Here is a 24,742-nt window from a genome sequence, read left to right as displayed (position 1 = left end):
TCCCTGAAACAGTCCCAGACATGTATGGAATGTGGTATATAACAGGCAGCATTGTAGATTGGTTAGGAGAGGATGAACTAACTGTTCAGTAAAAGGCGTTAAGTCAATTGGTGATCCATTTAGAGAAAAAAAAATGAGTTTGGATCCCTATCTCACATCTTGCCCAAAGAAATCAATTTTAAACAAAGACCTAATTGCAAAAGGCAAAACAATAAAACTCTTATAAAAAAGTGGAAGAATATCTTTATGACTTAAAGGTAGAGTTTCCTCATCAAGATTCAAAAGATTTCCTCATCAAGATACAAAGAAGCGCAAACTATATATAAAGGAAACATTTAAGTTAAGAATGTCTGTTGATCAAAAGACACAAAAAAAGTGCAAAGAGAAGCTCAGACAGGGAGCAATACACAGAACCTACAAAGGATTTGTAACTTTCAAGAGTGTATAAAGAGAACTTAAAAAATCAATAAGAAAAAGACATCTCAATAGAAAAATCATCAAAACATGTATTCCCCAAAAGAAGGAAAGTTGACTGGCCAATTATAGTTATGAAAATGAGGGCAACTTAAACAGTAAACAGAACAATACAAATTTCAACCATGAGATATTTGTATGGTCTAAAATTGACAAAAATAAGAATTCCGACAGTACCCTTGTTGATATGAATCTGAAGCAGTGAGAACTAAAGTCTGCTCTGTTGGAGTGTAAATTAGTTGTAACTACTTGGTAATACAACATATTATCTAGTGAAGTTGAGTATGTGTGTTCATGCATTTGTATAACCCAGCAATTCCATTTCTAGCAGTGTACTCTAGAGAATATCTTACACCCATGTGCCAGGAGACAAATATAATAATATCCATACTATCATTGTTCATAATGGTAAAACACTAGAAACAATCTAGATATTTATATACAGTAGAATGATTAATTACATGCACATAATATTGAGTAATAAAGCAGGAAAACACATCTACCATTATTCTGTGTATTCACATTTTTAAAGCATATGAATTTAAATAGTAAATTATATAGGATTACATATACTTTTGTAGAAAAACGATAAAGAAAAAACAAGGAAATGATAAAATTAAAATCCAGGATAGCAGTTACTCCTGGAAATGTGAGAGAAAAATATGACCGAGGAGGCACATTGTATTAGTTAAGGTATAGGTTTAGCTGCATTTGACAGAAATCCCAAATAGTGATGTAAGCAAGATGTAAGTTTATTTCTTTGTTTTGAAACAGATTGAAAATATTCTAGGCATGACAACCATGCTCTACATGGTTAATCTAGGAACGAGGCTCCTGCTGCCTTTTTGTTTAATCTTTTGAGCATTACTTACCACCTGTGATGGCTCACCATCACAGGTGGAAGTATGGAGGGCTAAGTGACCTTCTTAAGGTCAGTTTCTAAATGTTGCACACATGACTTCTCCTCATGGTGTTCTGGCTAGAATTTAGTAATTTTTAGATGCAAGGAAGCTTGAGAAATGTGCCCAGCTGAAAATCAGGAGTTTTAGAACAGGGAGTAGGAGAGCACAGATATTGGGAGGAAAGTAGCAAGCAATCTCTGCCACAGGCTCATGGGGCCAGGATAGCAAGAGAAGTCATCAAAGGTATTGATTGGTATTGTTCTGTTTCTTAAAGTAGGATGGTGAGTATAGGTGCTTTTTAAACATAATTTTATACCCTCCTTATAAATTATATACTCTTTTGTATATATGAAATGTTTCATTATTAAAGTTACATGTAATGGATACTTTTCAGGCTTTACTTTGCTTGAATCTTATGCACCATATGGTATTGTTGATCACACCCTCTAGACACTTGAATTTTTATTGGCAAGAATCTCCAGGTTTTTCTCTTATTTCTCCATCCATTCCTTTTCAGCCTCCTGGGCTTCACTTTCTCTGCAGGGGAAAAAAGGCCTTTTCCTAGATGCCCCTCACTTGTCTCCATAATTATTTAGGATAGTTTCAAATTGGCTAATGGGTTTCCTGGATTTGGAAAAATTGCAAGAGAAAACTAATTATATGGTAACTATTCAGATATTATCAACGTTTATTCCTAATGTTCTAGCCATACATGAGAAAAGAGAGGTTAGCACATTTTCTTCTTTGTAATTTTATATAATTGTTCCTTATATCTTTTTGAACTACATCACAAAAGAACAAATAATTCTAGAGTGAGTCAAAAGTACCAGTGCATCTTGTAAAGGTAAGAAACAGCAACTGTTCCCATAGATATATACATATAACATCATTATATATATATATATATATATATATATATATATATATATATATATATATATATATATACACATACATACACACACACACATACATATAACATCATTAGAATAAATCTTGGAAATAACTCACATCTTTATAATCATGTACCACGTGTTATATCTTCTTATAAAAATCATCAATTTACTTGACTACCCGGCACAATGACTGCATTTCCTAGCCTTCCTTGCAGCTGGGTATGACTAGCTGACATAAGTCTTGGCCAGTGGAATATAAAAAGAAGTCATTACATGATAAATTTTAGCATACATTAACAGGGACTATTTTTTCCCCAATGAAATAGTCTCAGGCACACATGTATTTGAAAAGTTCTATTCACTTAAATTTGTTAAAAGCAAATGAGATAAAATTCATTTGGTCAGCATTCAAGTTTCAACCATATGTTAGGGACTGTGTCAGGTTCCGGGAATACAGGATTGAACAAATTATAGTCCAGCCTTCAAGGAGCTCACGGTCCAGAGGAAATCTAGTTAAATTCTATGGCAGATGTGGCTATGCCCAAGGTGCTGTGGAAACACAGAAAATGCCAGTTAGCCAGGAAACTCAAATTCAAGAAAGTGATAAACTTAATGTAAGTTTATAAAATAATTTTTTTAAAATAACATCCAAAATTCTTATTCTTATAAGCATTTTAAATATAATTCCCATTAAAAAAAATGAGTCCTAATGTTATTGTAGTAGGTGGAGGTAAGAATGACAGAAGGAACACAAGTGAACTCCATTAACTTTTAAAATATTTTCTCTATTTTATAGATTTTTTTATATTAGTTGTATACTAATCTTATAGCCAGAAAAAAATAATTTAAAAATCCAACATTTAAACAGAATATGTATTTTTTAAATGTAGCAACATAATTTTTTGATTTAGCAACATGGTTTTCATGAGATTTCTGGATTGAAATCTTTATCTTAAACTCAAACTCATGTAACATATTGCATATTTTATACATATCTTTTTTAATATTTTAAATTCAATTTTACTTAATGTAACTATGTGATACATATGTCTTCATAGTACTTCACTGTTATTGCAGTGTAGATATTGTCTCACATTATAATTTAAGGCAGACTCTAGTTTCACTCATTGGTTATAACAGATTAGAAGGAGGAAAACAGTACAGTTGACCCTGGAACAAGGTGAGGGTTAGAGGCGTCAACCCCTACTCAGTAAAAAATCTATGTATAACTTTACATCGGCCTTCCTCCCTATCTGTGGTTCAGCATCCGAGGATTTGGCCAACCACAGATCATGTAATACTATAGTACCTATTTAGTGAAAGAAACCCGCTTATAAGTGGACCTGCACAGTTCAAACCTCTGTTTAAGGGTCAACTGTATGCACAGTTCTTAATCATAACATAGTACCCGCTCACTGTCATATTTTTCACTAATCTGGAGTGTAACCATTTTCTTGTGACCTAAAGTTGTTCAAACTCATTTCTCTTTTTTGTGATTTCTTAAGATGGGAGAAAGACCCATTTTCACAGACTTTGCTCTTCATTTTGAAGAACTGAAAAGGGACTAGTCAAATCTCATCACACTCATGGCCTTCTATATCTTTGCTTCTATCACTTAGTCTAGGTCATTGTAAAGCACTCTCCCCAAGGTGATTTAGTAATCCAGGACTTCTTGCTGGTATCATTCAGATACTGTACTATAACTGTTATATTCTCTCTGATTCGCTTTTCAACAAAAATGAAGTCTTTATTTTTTTTTCCTTGCAGACTTTGCCTTCAAAAGAAACAAGGTTTTTAAATACTACACAAATGCCTTGCCTGCAATCATCTTCAATTTGGAGCAGCTGTGAACACAATTCAAAGTCTCAAATATTAACAGAACATGTATCAGAGTTAGATTCTTCTTTCCATTCCATTCTATCATTGCCATCAGGTAAGATTCCTTTTAAAAAATGTCTAAGTAACTGAATTTTTTATGGTGAAATCTAATCCTGTAAATACAAGGAATCTGATAAACTTTTATCATTTGCCACTGGATATTAGAGCTAAACAGTTTTCATAGAGAAATTAATCTAGTCACATGCTGAATTAATGTTCTATCTTTAGGTTGATTTTTTTTTTTTTTTTTCGGTACGTGGGCCTCTCACTGCTGCGGCCTCTCCCGCTGTGGAGCACAGGCTCCGGACGTGCAGGCTCAGCGGCCATGGCTCACCGGCCCAGCCGCTCTGCGGCATGTGGGATCCTCCTAGACCGGGGCACGAACCCGCGTCGCCTGCATTGGCAGGCGGACTCTCGACCACTGTGCCACCAGGGAAGCCTTAGGTTGATTTTTTAATTCCTTGGAAACCATTTTGACTTACTTTGGGAAACTCTTTGCTTTTGATCTCCTTTTGATGTTAAATTTTTAGCATTTTATTGATAACATGGCTATGCTGTTGAAATGTTTCTCAGTAAGTCAGAGTTCTTTTTCTAATGTGTTGTTTTGCATGGAGTTTTCCCTGCCATGTAGTATTCCTCCATCTATAATCAGCATTGAATTTCTCTGAGAGAAGAAAATTGTCCATCTTTAGACATAGTCAACTTTTGAGCCTCAAAAATACCTGTAATATACAACCGAGCAGCTGAGGCATTGCATCCCTATATCCCTAAGATGGCTTTAAGTTTCTTTCCAGTTCTTGTTTTCTGTTTGAATGTTTCCAATCTTACCTACATTGGAACTGAAGTAAATATTTAGGGTAAAAAAGGAAACATTCTTCACACTGGTTATCTCAGTTTTCCTATCTTTATGGGAAGATATCTCAAATGGGCTTTTGTTTCCTTTTCAGCTTTTGTTTCTAATCATCCAGGGACTGCTCCTCTTTGTAAAGCACTATTTCTTGTACCTAGTCCTGCCCTGAATCTTAGTTTGGTTTTTACCAGTATTATAATGGTTTCTTAGCTACACACCATACTTTGAAGTAAGTTCCTGGTAGGAACTATTTTACTCCATCCTTGAGGAAACCTTAATAATAGAAAGAAAAAATAATATATATAACAATAACACAGCTAACATTTGGTCTTAGCATACACTGGGTCCTATAAGCACATTACATTTTCTTGTTTGACGCTTGCAGCAACCCCATGAGGATAGATATTGTTGTCCTCTTTATCTTACATATAAGAACATTGAGGCTTAGAGATGTTAAATTACTCATCCATAGTACACAGGTAGTAAATGATGGAGACAGGATTTGATCTGAGGTGGTCATTCTCCATACCCACACTCCTAACCATACTCTTTACTGCCTTTCTGTTTTCTTATTAGTAAATTTGTCTCTCTGATAACAAAAATCTAAGAGCTGGCATAAATAATCTTTCATCCTACTATGTCACATCTAATAAGTTAAGATTAGCTTCCTTACCTACTACTTAAGGTTATCCATTTCTTCTTGTGTTCATTTAATAAAAATCTGAATACCTGCTGTATACTAGGTACTAAGTAGGTGGTAGGAGTATAAATACAAATAAATCCCTCAAGGTACTTGCATTCTAGTTTGACAACTGAAATATAAACTAATAAGTGTAATAAAGTGTTATGAAATTTTAATAAAAAGCCCACAGGTCACAGTGTGGGTTCTAAGGAAGGTATATGGGTAGACCAAGCACCTTCCCTAGCTATGTCATGTTTTCCCACAACTCAAGAAGAACAGTGGTAGAATAGGCGATACTCCATATAAAAGTTAAGTGATATTTCTTTGGAAAAACTTATGTTTTGATAATTGGAAATATCAGAATCCTGAAATGTTTAAGTCGCATATTTAATTTGTATTCTTATTGTCATTTTGTCTGTCATAGTATAGTGATAGCATTGAAATCCATCTTACATCTGACCCTTGGGAGAGTCTCCAAGTGATACTTATGAACCCATTTTTTTGTGTGCATATTTTTCCACACTTGAGTATGGATCTGCCATTAAAATACATCTTTTGATGGAGAGATACTTGTTTAAAATTGAGACCCTTCCTGGGTCTATCCTGATTTATGCATTCATAATTAGTTTTCTTAAAAATGAATACCTTCTGGGCTTCCCTGGTGGCGCAGTGGTTGAGAGTCTGCCTGCCGATGCAGGGGACACGGGTTCGTGCCCCGGTCCGGGAGGATCCCACATGCTGCGGAGCGGCTGGGCCTGTGAGCCATGGCCTCTGAGCCTGCGCGTTCGGAGCCTGTGCTCTAAAATGGGAGAAGGCCACAACAGTTAGAGGCCCGCAAAAAAAAAAAAAAAAAAAAAAAAAAAATGAATACCTTCTTTCTGTAGCAAAACTTTGAATAAATCAACTGCTTTATAAGATATTTCTTTATGTTTCTTAGGAAAAAGTTTAGGTGTCTGTTGGATGCTTTTTAAAATGATTGTTTTTGCATTCTTGACTGAAGAAAATACCCTTTAGTTAATAAATGTGAAGCACATCTATTTTATTTATTTAGCTCCTGTTTTGGTTGTGAGTATGGAATATAAACATAATGAATTGAACGACTCTCCTAAGTCTCTGTTTAAAAGAAGAGAACTAGTTTGTCAATATGTTTTGATCTTTGTAAAAGTAGATTTCATTTTGTGATTCATAATACTAGTAAACTAAGGGAATGTGAAACAGCATTTTCATAAAAGGTTGCATCTGAATTAGAGTGGTTTTCCCTCAAGTAATTAAAATTGTGTAATTATGTCTTTTGGAAACTTTATTTCAAATGCAGAGTTTGTAGGCGTGGGGTGGAATGGATTTAGAGTCAGGCAGGTTTGGCTGTATATTTTATTTAAGACCTTTGGGGAGCATTTGTTTCATCTGCAAATAGTATTTAATATTTATATTTGTTCATCTTATTTTAGTTTATGAAATTGTTCATTGTTAGTGTTGTTTATTTTACATATAATCAGTAATTTCCAAAATACTGCTAACAACACGCTTGGAAAGAATAGCTAACCACTTCTAATAGTTATGACTTTTCAAGCTTTGGCTTATTTTTCTAAGTCTTAATATTGGAGTCTGTAAAGAGTGATTTCACTGAAAATACTTTTTTTTACTTTATTTTTCTAGATGCGCCTCTTCATTTTCACTTTGAAACATTGTTAAAAAAGACTGAAATAAAAGGAGATCTTTCTGAAAATAAATTTGTAGGAGACTGTATCATATCTCCATCACCTGGTATGTCATTTGCAAATCTTGGTACTTTATATACCTTTTACATCTTTCATATACTTATTACTTTTGCTAAGGAAGTAAAATTTAACAAAGGAATGAATGTAAATCCTTAATTTTTAATATTTACTTTTCACAAATCACACACACACATACAAATAGAAAATACACAGGAGTAATCCTAACAGGATACTTATTGAATGAGAATTATGAAATATTATTGATAAATATAAAAGGAAATTTAAATAAACATGGGGAAACAGCACTGCTGGATGGTAAGAATAATTAGGGTATCAGTTCTGCCTTTTGGTTTATGTTTAATGCAATGTTCAATGTAACTTGAAGTTCTAAAACAATTTGGTTAACATAAAATAATTGTAAAGCCCATTGGGAAGAATTCATGGGAAAATATAAGAGGAATTGCTGGAAAAAATATTTAATCTAGCCCAGCCACATATGGAAACATGACAAAAGTCTATAATCATTAGCACAGATTCTATTTTGCTTACATTTAGGAAAGTAGATCCATGAAACAGACTACATAGCTTATTCTTTATTATATAAAGGAAGAACTGTAAATCAATAAGAAAGTGGAGAATGAACAGTAATGTTAGTCCTTTGGGGGAAAATTTGTTTATACACTCATTTCATATCATGTATCAGAATAAATTCTACTTGGTTCCAAGAATTTTAAATAAAACACTAAAATTACAAAATAAAACTTGAAAAATTATAATGAAACTCTGAATGGGGGGTGGAGACATTTCTATGCTTGGAAGAAATCAGAAAAAGAAAAAAATACATCAGCATATTTTCACTATCTACAAAGCTAAAATCTCAACATCAAAACGTCACACAAGATAAATTATTTCCAGATGAAATCATCATCTCCCTAAAAATTCAAGAATCAACTGAATGCCTGTTAGAGTTCTGAAAGGTAGCAGATTTTTAAATAAACTTATAAAAATAGGTAGCCTTTACAAATACCAGTTATAACCTATTAGAATTTGTAAAAGAATAAATTATCCTAGACATATTGACAATGAAAATATAAGTATCTAGGATTAAACCTAACAAGGAATTACATGAAGAAAACTTCAAAAGGTTAGAGAGGAACATGAGTATATGCATTTTTGGAGAGAAATACCCTGTTCCTGGCAGAATATGGTAGCTTAAGATGTCATTTTTTCCAAACTAACTTATAATTCTTTTTTCTAAATTTTATTTATTTATTTATTTTTATACAGCAGGTTCTTATTAGTTATCTATTTTATACATATTAGTGTATAAATGTGAATCCCAATCTCCCAATCATCACACCACCCCACCCCCCAATTTTCCCACCTTGGTGTCCATACATTTGTTCTCTACATCTGTGTCTCTATTTCTGCCTTGCAAACTGGTTCATCTGGGCCATTTTTCTAGATTCCACATATATGTGTTAATATACGATATTTCTTTTTCTCTTTCCAACTTACTTCAATCTGTATGACACTCTCTAGGTCCATCCACGTCTCTACAAATGACCCAATTTCGTTCCTTTTTATGGCTGAGTAATATTCCATTGTATATACGTACCACATCTTCTTTATCCATTCATCTGTCGATGGGCATTTAGGTTGCTTCCATGACCTGGCTATTGTAAATAGTTCTGCAATGAATATTGGGATGCCTGCTTTTTTTTTTTTTTTTTTTTTTTTTTTTTTTTTTTTGCGGTACGCGGGCCTCTCACTGTTGTGGCCTCTCCCGTTGCGGAGCACAGGCTCCGGACGCGCAGGCCCAGCGGCCATGGCTCACGGGCCCAGCCGCTCCGCGGCATGTGGGATCCTCCCGGACCGGGTCACGAACCCGTGTCCGCTGCATCGGCAGGCAGACTCTCAACCACTGCACCACCAGGGAAGCCCCAAGGGATGCCTGCTTTTTGAATTATGGTTTTCTCAGGGTATATGCCTAGTACTTAAAATGTAATTTTTTATTTTTTACAGCTTTATCGGAGTATAATTGCTTCACAATTGTGTATTAGTTTCTGCTTTATAACAAAGTGAATCAGTTATACATCTGTTCCCATATCCCTTCCCTCTTGCGTCTCCCTCCCTCCCACCCTCCCTATCCCACCACTCCAGGTGGTCACAAAGCACTGAGATTATCTCCCTGTGCTATGCGGCTGCTTCCCACTAGCTATCTACCTTACATTTGCTAGTGTATATATGTCCATGCCTCTCTCTCGCTTTGTCACAGCTTACCCATCCCCCTCCCCATATCCTCAAGTCCATTCTCTAGTAGGTCTGTGTCTTTATTCCTGTTTTACCCCTAGGTTCTTCATGACATTTTTTTTTCTTATATTCCATATATATGTGTTAGCATATGGTATTTCTCTTTCTCTTTCTGACTTACTTCACTCTGTATGACAGACTCTAGGTCTATCCACCTATTACAAATAGCTCAATTTCGTTTCTTTTTATGGCTGAGTAATATTCCATTGTATATATGTGCCACATCTGCTTTATCCATTCATCCAATGATGGACAATTACGTTGTTTCCATCTCTGGGCTATTGTAAATAGGGCTGCTATGAACATTTTGGTACATGACTCTTTTTGAATTACGGTTTTCTCAGGGTATATGCCCAGTAGTGGGATTGCTGGGTCATATGGTAGTTCTATTTTTAGTTTTTTAAGGAACCTCCATACTGTTCTCCATAGTGGCTGTACCAATTCACATTCCCACCAGCAGTGCAAGAGTGTGCCCTTTTTTCCACACCCTCTCCAGCATTTATTTTTTCTAGATTTCTTGATGATGGCCATTCTGACTGGTGTGAGATGATATCTGATTGTAGTTTTGATTTGCATTTCTCTTCTGATTAATGCTGTTGAGCATTCCTTCATGTGTTTGCTGGCAGTCTGTATATCTGATCTTTGGAAAAATGTCTATTTAGGTCTTTTGCCCATTTTTGGATTGGGTTGTTTTTTTTTTTTTTTGTCATTGAGCTGCATGAGCTGCTTATAAATTTTGGAGGTTAATCCTATGTCAGTTGTTTCGTTTGCAAATGTTTTCTCCTATTTTGAGGGTTGTCTTTTGGTCTTGTTTATGGTTTCCTTTGCTGTGCAAAAGCTTTGAAGTTTCATTAGGTCCCATTTGTTAATTTCTGTCTTTATTTCCATTTCTCTAGGAGGTGGGTCAAAAAGGATCTTGCTGTGATTTATGTCATAGAGTGTTGTGCCTATGTTTTCCTCTAAGAGTTTGATAGTTTCTGGCCTTACATCTAGGTCATTAATCTATTTTGAGCTTATTTTTTTATATGGTATTAGGGAGTGATCTAATCTCATACTTTTATATGCAACTGTCCAGTTTTCCCAGCACCACTTATTGAAGAGGCTGTCCTTTCTCCACTGTTCATTCCTGCCTCCTTTATCAAAGATAAGGTGACCATATGTGTGTGGGTTTATCTCTGGGCTTTCTATCCTGTTCCATTGATCTGTATTTCTGTTTTTGTGCCAGTACCATACTGCCTTGATTATTGTAGCTTTGTAGTATAGTCTGAAGACAGGGAGCCTGATTCCGCCAGCTCTGTGTTTCTTTCTCAATATTGCTTTGGCTATTCGGGGTCTTTTGTGTTTCCATAGAAATTGTGAAAATTTTTGTTCTAGTTCTGTGAAAAATGCCAGTGGTAGTTTGATAGGGATTACATTGAATCTGTAGATTGCTTTGAGTAGTAGAGTCATTTTCACAATATAGATTCTTCCAATCCAGGAACATGGTATATCTCTCCATCTATTTGTATCATCTTTAAATTCTTTCATCAGTGTCTTATAATTTTCTGCATACAGGTCTTTTGTCTCCTTAGGTAAGTTTTTTCATGGATAATTTATTCTTTTTGTTGCAATGGTAAATGGGAGTGTTTTCTTGATTTCACTTTCAGATTTTTCATCATTAATGTACAGGAATGCCAGAAATTTCTGTGCATTAATTTTGTACCCTGCTACTTTACCAAATTCATTGATTAGCTCTAGTAGTTTTCTGGTAGCTTCTTTAGGATTCTCTATGTATAGTATCATGTCATCTGCAAACAGTGACAGCTTTACTTCTTCTTTTTCATTTTGGATTCCTTTTATTTCCTTTTCTTCTCTGATTGCTGTGGCTAAAACTTCCAAAACTATGTTGCATAAGAGTGGTGGGAGTGGGCAACCTTCTCTTCTTCCTGATCTTAGTGGAAATGGTTTCAGTTTTTCACCATTGAGGATGATGTTGGCTGTGGGTTTGTCATATATGACCTTTATTATGTTGAGGAAAGTTGTCTCTGTGCCTACTTTCTGTAGGGTTTTTATCATAAATGGGTGTTGAATTTTGTCGAAAGCTTTCTCTGCATCTATTGAGATGACCATATGGTTTTTCTCCTTCAATTTGTTAATATGTTGTATCATGTTGTTTGATTTGCAAATATTCAAGAATCCTTGCATTCCACAGTAAACCCCACTTGATCATGGTGTATCACCCTTTTAATGTGCTGCTGGATTCTGTTTGCTAGTATTTTGTTGAGGAATTTTGAATCTATGTTCATCAGTGATATTGGTATGTAGTTTTCTTTCTTTGTGACATCCTTGTCTGGTTTTGGTATCAAGGTGATGGTGGCCTCGTAGAATGAGTTTGGGAGTGTTCCTCCCTCTGCTATATTTTGGAAGAGTTTGAGAAGGACAGGTGTTAGCTCTTCTCTAAATGTTTGATAGAATTCACCTGTGAAGCCATCTGGTCCTGGGCTTTTCTTTGTTGGAAGATTTTTAATCACAGTTTCAATTTCAGTGCTTGTGATTGGTCTGTTCATATTTTCTATTTCTTCCTGATTCAGTCTTGGCACATTGTGTATTTCTAAGAATTTGTCCATTACTTTCAGGTTGTCCATTTTATTGGCATAGAGTTGCTTGTAGTAATCTCTCATGATCTTTTGTATTTCTGCAGTGTCAGTTGTTACTTCTCCTTTTTCATTTCTAATTCTATTGATTTGAGTCTTCTCCCTTTTTTTCTTGATGAGTCTGGCTAATGGTTTATCAATTTTGTTTATCTTCTCAAAGAACCAGCTTTTAGTTTTATTGATCTTTGCTATCGTTTCCTTCATTTCTTTTTCATTTATTTCTGATCTGATTTTTATGTTTTCTTTCCTTCCGCTAACTTTGGAGTTTTGTTGTTCTTCTTTCTCTAATTGTTTAGGTGCAAGGTCAGGTTGTTTACTTGAGATGTTTCCTGTTTCTTAAGGTGGGATTGTATTGCTATAAACTTCCCTCTTAGAACTGCTTTTGCTGCATCCCGTAGGTTTTGGGTCATCATGTCTCCATTATCATTTGTTTCTAGGTATTTTTTTATTTCCTCTTTGATTTCTTCAGTGATAACTTCGTTATTAAGTAGTGTATTGTTTAGCCTCCATGTGTTTGTATATTTTACAGATCTTTTCCTATAATTGATATCAAGTCTCATAGCATTGTGGTCGGAAAAGTTACTTGATTCAATTTCAATTTTCTTAAATTTACCAAGGCTTGATTTGTGACCCAAGTTATGATCTACCCTGGAGAATGTTCCATGAGCACTTGAGAAAAATGTGTATTCTGTTGTTTTTGGATGGAATGTCCTATAAATATCAATTAAGTCCATCTTGTTTAATGTATCATTTAAAGCTTGTGTTTCCTTATTTATTTTCATTTTGGATGATCTGTCCATTGGTGAAAGTGGGGTGTTGAAGTCCCCTACTATGAATGTGTTACTGTCGATTTCCCCTTTGATGGCTGTTAGTATTTGCCTTATGTATTGAGGTGCTCCTATGTTGGGTGCATAAATATTTACAATTGTTATATCTTCTTCTTGGATCAATCCCTTCATCATTATGTAGTGTCCTTCTTTGTCTCTTCTAATAGTCTTTATTTTAAAGTCTATTTTGTCTGATATGAGTATTGCTACTCCAGCTTTCTTTTGGTTTCCATTTGCATGGAATATCTTTATCCATCCCCTCACTTTCAGTCTGTATGTTTCTCTAGGTCTGAAGTGTGTCTCTTGTAGACAGCATATATATGGGTCTTGTTTTTGTATCCATTCAGCCAATCTGTGTCTTTTGGTGGGAGCAGTTTGTCCATTTACATTTAAGGTAATTATCGATATGTATGTTCCTATTCCCATTTTCTTAATTGTTTTGGGTTCGTTATTGTAAGTATTTTCCTTCTGTTGTGTTTCTTGCCTTGAGAAGTTCCTTTAGCATTTGTTGTAAAGCTGGTTTGGTGGTGCTGAATTCTCTCAGCTTTTGCTTGTCTGTAAAGGTTTTAATTTCTCCATCAAATCTGAATGAGATCCTTGCTGGGTAGAGTAATCTTGGTTGCAGGGTTTTCTCCTTCATCACTTTAAATATGTCCTGCCAGTCCCTTCTGGCTTTCAGAGTTTCTGCTGAAAGATCAGCTGTTAACCTTATGGGGATTCCCTTGTGTGTTGTTTGTTGTTTTTCCCTTGCTGCTTTTAATATGATTTCTTTGTGTTTAATTTTTGACAGTTTTATTAATATGTGTCTTGGTGTGTTTCTCCTTGGATTTATTCTGTATGGGATTCTCTGTGCCTCCTGGACTTGATTAACTATTTCCTTTCCCATATTAGGGAAGTTTTCAACTATAATCTCTTCAAATATTTTCTCAGTCCCTTTCTTTTTCTCTTCTTCTTGTAGAACCCATATAATTCAAATGTTGGTGCATTTAATGTTGTCCCAGATGTCTCTGAGACTGCCCTCTGTTATTTTCATTCTTTTTTCTTTATTCTGCTCTGCAGCAGTTATTTCCACTATTTTATCTTCCACCTCACTTATGGGTTCTTCTGCCTGTTATTCTGCTATTGATCCCATCTAGAGTATTTTTAATTTCATTTATTGTGTTGCTCATCGTTGCTTGATTCCTCTTTAGTTCTTCTAGGTACTTGTTAACTGTTTCTTGCATTTTGTCTATTCTATTTCCAAGATTTTGGATCATCTTTACTATCATTATTCTGAATTCTTTTTCAGGTAGACTGCCTCTTTCCTCTTCATTTGTTAGGTCTGGTGGGTTTTTATCTTGCTTCTTCACCTGCTGTGTGTTTTTCTGTCTTCTCATTTTGCTTATCTTACTGTGTTTGCAGTCTCCTTTTTGCAGGGTGCAGGTTCGTAGTTCCCGTTGCTTTTGGTGTCTGTCCCCAGTGGCTAAGGTTGTTTCAGTGGGTTATGTAGGCTTCCTGGTGGAAGGGACTCGTGCCTGTGTTCTGCTGGATGATCCTCGATCTTGTCTTTCTGTTGGACAGGTCCACATCTGGTGGTGTGTTTTGGGGTGGCTGTGGCCTTATTATGATTTTAGGCAGCCTCTCTTCTAATCGGTGGGGTTGTGTTCCTGTCTTGCTAGTTGTTTGGCATAGGGTGTCCAGCACTGTAGCTTGCTGGTCGTTGAGTGAAGCTGGCTGCTGGTGTTGAGTTGGAGATCTCTGGGAGATTTTCGCCATTTGATATTATGTGGAGCTGTGAGGTCTCTTGTGGACCAGTGTACTGAAGTTGGCTCTCCCACCTCAGAGGCACAGCACTGACTCCTGGCTGCAGCACCAAGAGCCTTTCATCCACACGGCTCAGACTATGTATTATTCTTTTCTGATCATTCTTTCATTGTATCCCTTCTTGCTTTGTGCAAAGCGATTCTTTGTTTTGTACCCGGCCCGCCGTCCCCACGAATGTCGTGGCTTCAGCCACCAGGACCCCTCCAGAGCCGGCAGCCTCAGTGAGGCTGCCCTTCCCTCGGTCTCCAGGCACTTCCATGACGGTGGAGGGAAGAGTGTAATATTTTTTAACGTCTTTATTGGAGTATTATTGCTTTACATTATTGTATTAGCTGCTGCTGTTTAACAAAGTGAATCAGCTATACGTATACGTATATCCCCATATCTCCTCCCTCTTGCGTCTCCCTCCCACCCTCCCTATCCCACCACTCCAGGTGGTCACAATGCACTGAGCTGATCTCCCTGTGCTATGTGGCTGCTTCCCTCTAGCTATCTATTTTACATTTGCTAGTGTATATATGTCAGTGCCACTCTCTCACTTAGTCTCAGCTTACCCTTCCCCCTCCCCATGTCCTCAAGTCCATTTTGTACATCTGCATCTTTATTCCTGTCCTGCTCCTAGGTTCTTCAGAACCATTTTTTTTTTTTTAGATTCCATATATATGTGTTAGCATATGGTATTAGTTTTTCTCTTTCTGACTTACTCCTCTGTACGACAGTCTCCAGGTCCATCCACCTCGCTACAAATAACTCAATTTCATTTCTTTTTATGGCTGAGTGATAGTCCCTTGTATATATGTGCCACGTCTTCTTTATCTATTCATCTGTTGATAGACACTTAGGTTGCTTCCATGTCCTGGCTATTGTATATAGTGCTGCAATGAACATTGTGGTACATGTCTCTTTTTGAATTATGGTTTTCTCAGAGTATATGCCCAATAGTGGGATTGCTGGTTCATATGGTAGTTCTTTTTTTAGTGTTTTAAGGAACCTCCATACTGTTCTCTATAGTGGCTGTATCAATTTACACTCCCACCAAGAGTGCAAGAGGGTTCCCTTTTCTCCGCACCCTCTCCAGCATTTATTGTTTGTAGATTTTTTGATGATGACCATTCTGACCCACGTGAGGTGATACCTCATTGTAGTTTTGAGTTGCATTTATTTAATGATTAGTGATTTTGAGCATCCTTTCATGTTTTTATTGGCAATCTGTATATCTTCTTTGGAGAACTTATAATGTAATTCTAATCAGAATCCCAGAATCATTCTTCTTTTGGTACAAAGTTATTCTAAAGTTTATCTCAGAATGAAAATGTTGAATAGCCAATAAAATTTTTAAAAGATCAATAAGGTTTCAGATATCGAAATATAAAGGTATAATCATTAAAACATTGTGATGCCCATGGAATCCAAGGGAACTAAATAAAAAAAGCCTAGAGACAAACCCAAGGATTCATTATATGGTAAGAGTGATATTTCCTGTTAGTGTGGAAAAGATAGCCGAGGCAATAAATAACAATAAACAATTCTTATGAAGTATTCCTTATATGCCAGTACAGTACTAGTTGAAAGGCTTTGTATGTGTAAATTGTTTTAATCTGTACAACCCTGTAAGGTAGGTATTATGATTATTTTCTCCTGGACTAGCTTTTCCCAAATCACATTTGAGTAGTAGTAGAGGCAGGATTCAAATCCAAGCAGTCTCTCTCAGAGTTAATGCTTTAAACAACTAAGTTTGTCCTGTAGTCAGTGGCATTAAGTAATGACTTTTTGGAAAAATAAAATGAGATCTGTACATCATACAGCACATTAAAACAAATTTAAGATGGATGAACATAAATACATTCCAGATAGATTAAAGAGGTAAATGTTAAAAATGGTATCTTAAAAGAATTAGGAGAAAAACTAGGTGTAGTCAATGATAATAATGAAAATGCTAACAATCACTAACATGTACTTGAGCACTTATGTGCCAGTCACTGTGCTAAATGTTTCTCCTTTTTCCAAGTACATTAATATTAGACATTTTAATCATCAGTTCTGGCAAGACTGTGTATTAAAAACAGGACCCTAAAATATTTCAGGTGCAATTAATTGATACAGGCCTTTTGGGAAGTACTGTGAAATGTATTACAAAGCCTTTACGTATTTTTTTATAAGCTCATTGAGAAAAAATAAAACTTGTGTACTTTTTCACAATAAGTGTTTGCTAAACTGTTAACTCTGTACTCTGATCCAACAGATCCAGTTCCAAGAACCTAGTCTAATCCTAAATATGAAACCACCTTTATTCACAAATACATTTATCTTAACATTATTTGTGGTAATGAAAAATTAAAGACAACTTGAAGAGGACAGTAGAAATGTGGTTAACTTTATCACAGTGGAATATACAGCTTTTTAAAGGATCATAAAAGTTCATCTAAGGATGGAAACATTTATCAAAGAATGTTAAGTGATATTAAAGGCCAAATGTTTTACTTCTATGGATGGCACAATTATAACCATGTAAAAATGTTTATACTTGTATCAGCCAAATGCAATGTACAGGCCTCTTGGGGATCCTGATTTGAACAACTTGGCTGTACACACACACACACACACACACACACAATCTTTGAGACAGAAATTTGAACATGGACTGGCTGTTGCATATTAATTATTGTGTTAGATGTAATGCATGTGGTTACGTAAATACACGTTTTATCTGTTAGTTTATTAGAGATTTGAGCTGACACATAATGTAGATAAGATATGATGTCTGGGATGTGCTTTAAAATACTACAGCAAACAAAAAAAAAAGCTTGTGGGAGAGAGAGAAAACAAGATTGGTCACCAGCATTCGTGATGCTGAATGATAGGTACAGGGGAGTTAATTATTCCATTTTCCATTTGTGTTTCTTGAAAATTTTCCACAGTCAAAAGTTAGAGAAAGAAAAAAATCAAAGCACTAAGGCAAGAAAAAATTGCCTATGCTTAGGATAAAACACTAAAGAAATACAGGAAAATATAGGTTATGTTTACTTTTCATGATTTAATTCTACTTGGAAGTTATCCTGAGACTAAAATTTTTTTATTTAAAAAATGTGTGCATGAAGATGATTATTTTAAGAATGTCCATAATACAAATAATATCATGATGATAACAAGTAGCGCCAACAGCTAGGGAATAGTTAAATGATACTGTCTCTAATCAGGAATGTTATGTGACCATCTGAAAACATAACAATGATGAGTGAGTTACCAGATTAAAAAAAATAGTTATACATATATCCAAATAAAATCATTACATTTGAAATATTAATATGAAATATATGTATATGACTGAAAGGGAATATGCCAAAACAAAGATAATTATATTTCTTCTAATGTTGCTCTATTATTTATCTGACTTTAAAAACTGGGGCAGTGTACGGGAGTTCCCTGGTGGGCTAGTGGTTATGATTCCAGTCTTTCACTGCCGTGGCCTGGGTTCAATCCCTGGTCAGGGAACTGAGATCCCACAAGGCACAACCAAAAAAAAAGGGGGGGGCAGTGTAAATGCTAGGCACAAAATTATTAGTGTTGTATCAATAATGTAGTGACATGTTAGTAATGGGAAATTAAAAGCTAGGAAATGGAAGACATTTGAATTGAATGCTACAGTAACATTAGGCACATCAATGAAGTACTTTTTTGTATACCAGTCTCTCCTCCCCTATTTTCTTCATTCCCTACCACTCCCAATCCAAATAATAAAGTATTAATTAGGTTTCATTCCATATCCGTCTTAAACAGCTGGCCATTAATTTTTCTTTCCTACAGAATTAAGTAAAACTAGAGTCCAACATTTATTGAGCACCTACTCTGTGCCAGGTAGACGATTAGTTGCTGAAAAATCAAAGGCGAGTCACAGGAAATGAAAGAAATTATAATGTGATGGGGAAGCAGACACACAAATGACTATTAAATGATGTTAAGGGTACAGACATGATAAAAATATTCTTAGAAAGGGGGAAGGGGAGTGTATAACTCTGCCTAGCAGAAGGTAGAGGAAGAGGAAGAGAAGTTAAAGGTGATGGGAAAAGAGCAAAAAGAGGAACTTCAGAAAGATGGTGATGCCAAGTATAGCTTTAAATACTTAACTGGAATTTAGAGGAAGAGTCAAATTTTCCAAATCATTGTTTCTCAAGTTTTAATGTGCAAATTACTTTGGTGATATGGTTAGAATGCAGATTCTGATTCAGAAAGTTTGGAATGGGGTCTGAGATTTTATATTTCTAATAAGATCCCTGATGGTTCAAATACTGTTGACCCATATTAAGTAACAAGCTTTTAAAATGGAAAAAAATCACATATCTTGTCATGGAGCCATGAAACAATGTGATGTGTTCAAGTATATACAAATAGCCTGGTATTCCTGTAGGGCAAATTGTATGAAAGTAAATAGATGTTTTTGTGCTTTACCTCAGAGCTTGGATTTATCCTATACTGTCCTTTAGAGTTAGCGATTATGACAGACTGCTGACTTCAGGTAACAAGAAAATAGGGAAAAGACAAACTGAAGAATTGATTAGTTGCCAATTGTGAGGAGATACCAAAGCCAACGTAAGGGCCTATACTCATCAAAATATTCAAAGTCATGAAAGACAAGATAATGGAACTATTTCAGATATGAGATTACTTTAAAGAGACCTGCCAACTGAATGGAGAGTGATCAGGATTTTCTGTAAAGAACATTATAGGACTAATTGGTGAAATTTGAATGAAGTCTATAGTTAGCTAATAGTTAATTATTAACTTCTTGGTTTTGATAGTTGTGTGGCTATGTAAGAGAATGTTTTTGAAAAATACATATTGACATATTTAGAGTAGAGAAGCATCATGTCAGGATTTCACTGGCATTCAGAAAGATGAAGCCAACGTGATAAAATGTTAACATTTGGGGGATCTGAGTAAAAAATATATGGGACTTCTTTGTATTACTCCAAGTTTTCTGTAAGTCTGAAATTATGTCAAAATAAAGTTTTATTTTCTAGAGTGCACAGAGAGAGGAACAATAGCACAACCCACACAAGTCAGAACCCTAAGGCTCAGCCTTCTTCACCCACACTTCCTCGTATCTAAACCCCATTATCTGTGTGAACTTATGCTTCAAACCAGCTTCTCTATATTTCTACCAATTTCAGTCTAACTTAATGATCCCTTATCTATACTGCTGAAATAGCCTAATCAACTTTTATTTCCCTTCAATCTCTGCAGCAATTTATATTTTCAAAAAGTAAATCTAATTATGTCACACCTGCTTCCCATCCCCATCCTTTAAAATATTTGACAGAGGGAATATTCTTTAACAGAGTACCCCTAAAGCCCTACTTACATAGGCTGTTTCCTACCTGTTTGTGGTTTTCACCATGCTTCCTTACTCTATGCTACCTGGATGCTGTTCCCTGGTGTTCCCTGTTCCCAAATTTTTCCTGTTCCCTGGTGCCTTGGGCCTTTCTACCATTCTCTCTTCCTTGCCCTTACTATCCATCAGCTGTTTCTGTTCATATTTTGTAATCTAACACTTTATCTGGGAAGCCTTTCCTAGAGCTCTCTTACTAGTTATACTCAGTATCTCTTATCAATAGTACTTCTGTTTTCTATCACACATTACTTGCAGTTTTTGAGAATGCCTATAAACTACATCAGGGGCATGGTCCATGCCTGTTCTTGCTCACCACTGTGTCCCCAAGGTATAACACAGTGCCTGGCATATAACTGGCTCTCTATAAAGTTATCAAATGTATAAATGAAAGGGAAGGCAGGAGACAGGAGAGATGCTGGGCCAAGATGTATCTTAAAATGGAATTCAGGAGAAGATTTGGGTAAGTGAGAACTGAAAGACTGGGAGGGTTATCATCAGGACAGGTGAAGAGAAGGTGTGAGTTACACTCTAAATTGCCATGCATCAAGAGTCCACTACAACCTTACAGACACCAAAGAGTAAAAGGAGGAAAGTGTAAAGAAAACTTTTGAGTAAAATTAAATTAAAAGCATCACTTTAGTGAAGGTTAAGGTTTCTCATGTGCTTTTACAAGACAAGGGGGGTGGTGAGTTCCTTTTAGAAGAGATGTGTTGAAATTTGCCTGGTATTTGCTTTAAAATACTCTAGAAAACGAGTGGACAATATTGGAACACCAACACATGCCAGGTATATATACATTTTAAAACCTAACAATTCTAGCTACCCCATTGTAGAAATGAGTTTAGAATTGTCTGCCATCTTATTTTGCTATTTAACATCTTTCTCTGCATTCTTTTTTTTTTCTTTTTTTTTGCGGTACGCGGGCCTCTCACTGTTGTGACCTCTCCCGTTGCAGAGCTCAGGCTCAGCGGCCATGGCTCACAGGCCTAGCCACAGCATGTGGGATCCTCCTGGACCGAGGCACGAACCCATGTCCCCTGCATTGGCAGGCGGACTCTCAACCACTGCGCCACCAGGGAAGCCCCTTTCTCTGCATTCTTTATCTTGGATGGCAAGAAATCTTGAGGGCTACCTTAGAATTCTGTTTACTGTTTTTCATGAGGGCTTTAAAAAGTTGCCATTGTTTTTTCCTGCATCTGCTTTTGCTTTCTAGCAATCTGATTCTCATTCCTTTGCAGTAATTTTCCCCTTCTCTGGTAACTTTTAGGATGTCTTCATACTTATGTGCTATATATTTCTTTTTTCATTTGCTTTGATGCTCAAGTGAGTTATTGAAATATTAGAGTTAATATCATTGTGTAAAATATTTTGGCTATCATTTCTTCAAATATTACATCCCATTCATTCTATTCAATCCTTTGTTAACCTATTTTGGTTCGTCCTTTTTTTCTTTTTTTCATATTTCCATCACTCTATTCCTTTGAGTTGTGGAATTACTCTTCCAATCCAATGATCTTGACTTCTAGATATGACCATTCTGTTATTCAGGGCAGTGAGCAATGACTTTCTCAATTTCAACAATTATACTTCCCATTTCTGAGGTCTCTTGGCCTTTTGCCTCTTTCTCTTGGCAATATTAGTTATTTTGAAGACCTGTAAATCTGTATTCTGTGAACCCATTAACTTTCTTGAGATGGTTCTTCCATTTGTTGTTTGTACCTTTTCTTTGTTTTATGCTACTGATATTCAGATTTTTGGAGTTTTGTGTTCTCATCTTTAAAGTTGATATTCACCATTACAACTTCTGCCTGCTTTTTATGGGATCCTTCTCATGGAAGAGGTAGAAATTTGCACTCTCTACTGTTTTCAGAGGCAGTTATGGATGGGCAGGACATGTTTCAAACAAAGTGGGGCACCTGGGCGTTGCCTTATCTACCCACCCATCCATTTCTCTACTGAAGCCTCAAGGACCCTGGTGAGGTGTTGGCAGGTTGGCAAGTGTAGTCATTCTATTAGTTACTGCAGGTAATTCTTTCTTTCCTCCATCTCTGGAGCTCCTTCGATTTTGATCACATTTTTGTGGCAGTACTTTCCCATGTGCTTTTGCAGTTTGCTTTTCAAATTTCCTAAGATATTAGGCTTTCAGAGATTGCTCACAAATTCCACTCTACTTAAAAGTCCCTTTTTTTGCATGCTAATATGGATGTAAATGTGCCGATCTGTGCATCTATCTATGTATAAAAATTTTGACTATCATTTTTAGGGTGCTTTGCCATCTTGAAATCTGAGCCCCAGTCACTGTTGGTAGGCCATACTTTTTTTCTCAGTGTTGGTGAGAATTTGGCACTTAGGCCTTCATAGATTTTCCCTATCCTTTCCACATCTCCAAACATTTCAAAAAAAGAAGCCAATTTAGTTATTAATCCAGTAGTGGAAATATGGCGTTCAGACAGAGCAACACTCATGGTGAAACTAACATTTACTGCATACTTATGCCAGATATCCTTCTAATGACTATTACAGGAATTTATTTATTTATTTTTACATCTTTATTGGAGAATAATTGCTTAACAATGGTGTGTTAGTTTCTGCTTTACAACAAAATGACACACTTATACATATACTTATGTTCCCATATCCGCTCCCTCTTGCGTCTCCCTCCCACCCTCCCTATCGCACCCCTCCAGGTGGTCAAAAAGCACCAAGATTATCTCCCTGTGCCATGCGGCTGCTTCCCACTATCTATCTACCTTTTGGTAGTGTATATATGTCCATGCCTCTCTTTCACTTTGTCACAGCTTACCCTTCCCCCTCCCCATATCCTCAAGTCCATTCTCTAGTAGGTCTGTGTCTTTATTCCTGTCTTACCCCTAGGTTCTTCATGACATTTTTTTTCTTCTTAAATTCCATATATATGTGTTAGTATATGGTATTTGTCTTTCTCTTTCTGACTTACTTCACTCTGTATGACAGACTCTAGGTCTATCCACCTCATTACAAATAGCTCAATTTCGTTTCTTTTTATGGCTGAGTAATATTCCATTGTATATATGTGCCACTTCTTCTTTATCCATTCATCCGATGATGGACACTTACGTTGTTTCCATCTCTGGGCTATTGTAAATAGGGCTGCTATGAACATTTTGGTACATGACTCTATTTGAATTATGGTTTTCTCAGGGTATATGCCCAGTAGTGGGATTGCTGGGTCATATGGTAGTTCTATTTTTAGTTTTTTAAGGAACCTCCATACTGTTCTCCATAGTGGCTGTACCAATTCACATTCCCACCAGCAGTGCAAGAGTGTGCCCTTTTTTCCACACACTCTCCAGCATTTATTGTTTCTAGATTTTTTGATGATGGCCATTATGACTGGTGTGAGATGATATCTCATTGTAGTTTTGATTTGCATTTCTGTAATGATTAAAGATGTTGAGCATTCTTTCATGTGTTTGTTGGCAGTCTGTATATCTTCTGTGGAGAAATGTCTATTTAGGTCTTTTGCCCACTTTTGGATTGGGTTGTTTGTTTGTTTTTGTCATTGAGCTGCATGAGCTGCTTATAAATTTTGGAGATTAATCCTTTGTCAGTTGCTTCATTTGCAAATATTTTCTCCCATTCTGAGGGCTGCCTTTTGGTCTTGTTTATGGTTTCCTTTGTTGCACAAAAGCTTTGAAGTTTCATTAGGTCCCATGTGTTTATTTTTGTCTTTATTTCCATTTCTCTAGGAGGTGGGTCAAAAAGGATCTTGCTGTGATTTATGTCATAGAGTGTTCTGCCTATGTTTTCCTCTGAGAGTTTGATAGTTTCTGGACTTACATTTAAGTCTTTAATACATTTTGAGATTATTTTTGTGTATGGTGTTAGGGAGTGATCTAATCTCATACATTTACATGTCCCTGTCCAGTTTTCCCAGCACCACTTATTGAAGAGGCTGTCCTTTCTCCACTGTTCATTCCTGCCTCCTTTATCAAGGATAAGGTGACCATATGTGTGTGGGTTTATCTCTGGGCTTTCCGTTCTGTTCCATTGATCTATCTTTCTGTTTTTGTGCCAGTAGCATACTGCCTTGATTATTGTAGCTTTGTAGTATAGTCTGAAGTCAGGGAGCCTGATTCCTCCAACTCCATTTTTCGTTCTCAAGATTGCTTTGGTTATTCAGGGTCTTTTGTGTTTCCATAGAAATTGTGAAATTTTTTGTTCTAGTTCTGTAAAAAATGCCAGTGGTAGTTGGATAGGGATTGCATTGAATCTGTAGATTGCTTTGGGTAGTAAAGTCATTTTCACAATGTTAATTCTTCCAATCAAAGAATATGGTATATCTCTCCATCTATTTGTATCATCTTTAATTTCTTTCATCAGTGTCTTATAATTTTC

At 36.0% G+C, this 24,742-nt stretch overlaps 1 protein-coding gene across 8 annotated transcripts in view; it reads left to right on the top strand.

Moving 5' to 3' along the window:
* The window catches only part of KANSL1L (KAT8 regulatory NSL complex subunit 1 like), a 176,473-nt gene that overhangs the window by 136,291 nt on the left and 15,440 nt on the right, over window positions 1-24,742 (top strand). For all 8 annotated transcript variants that reach the window (XM_081242692.1, XM_081242696.1, XM_081242697.1 and 5 more), the window contains exons 7-8: window positions 4,040-4,205; window positions 7,339-7,446. In XM_081242692.1, the coding sequence (XP_081098818.1) occupies window positions 4,040-4,205; window positions 7,339-7,446 (274 nt within the window). The remainder of the gene's footprint in view (window positions 1-4,039; window positions 4,206-7,338; window positions 7,447-24,742) is intronic.

The sequence above is a fragment of the Mesoplodon bidens genome, assembly GCF_964165515.1.
Source record: "Mesoplodon bidens genome assembly, chromosome: 8".
NCBI lineage: Eukaryota > Metazoa > Chordata > Mammalia > Artiodactyla > Ziphiidae > Mesoplodon > Mesoplodon bidens.
This window is presented reverse-complemented; position numbering and strand designations above follow the sequence as displayed.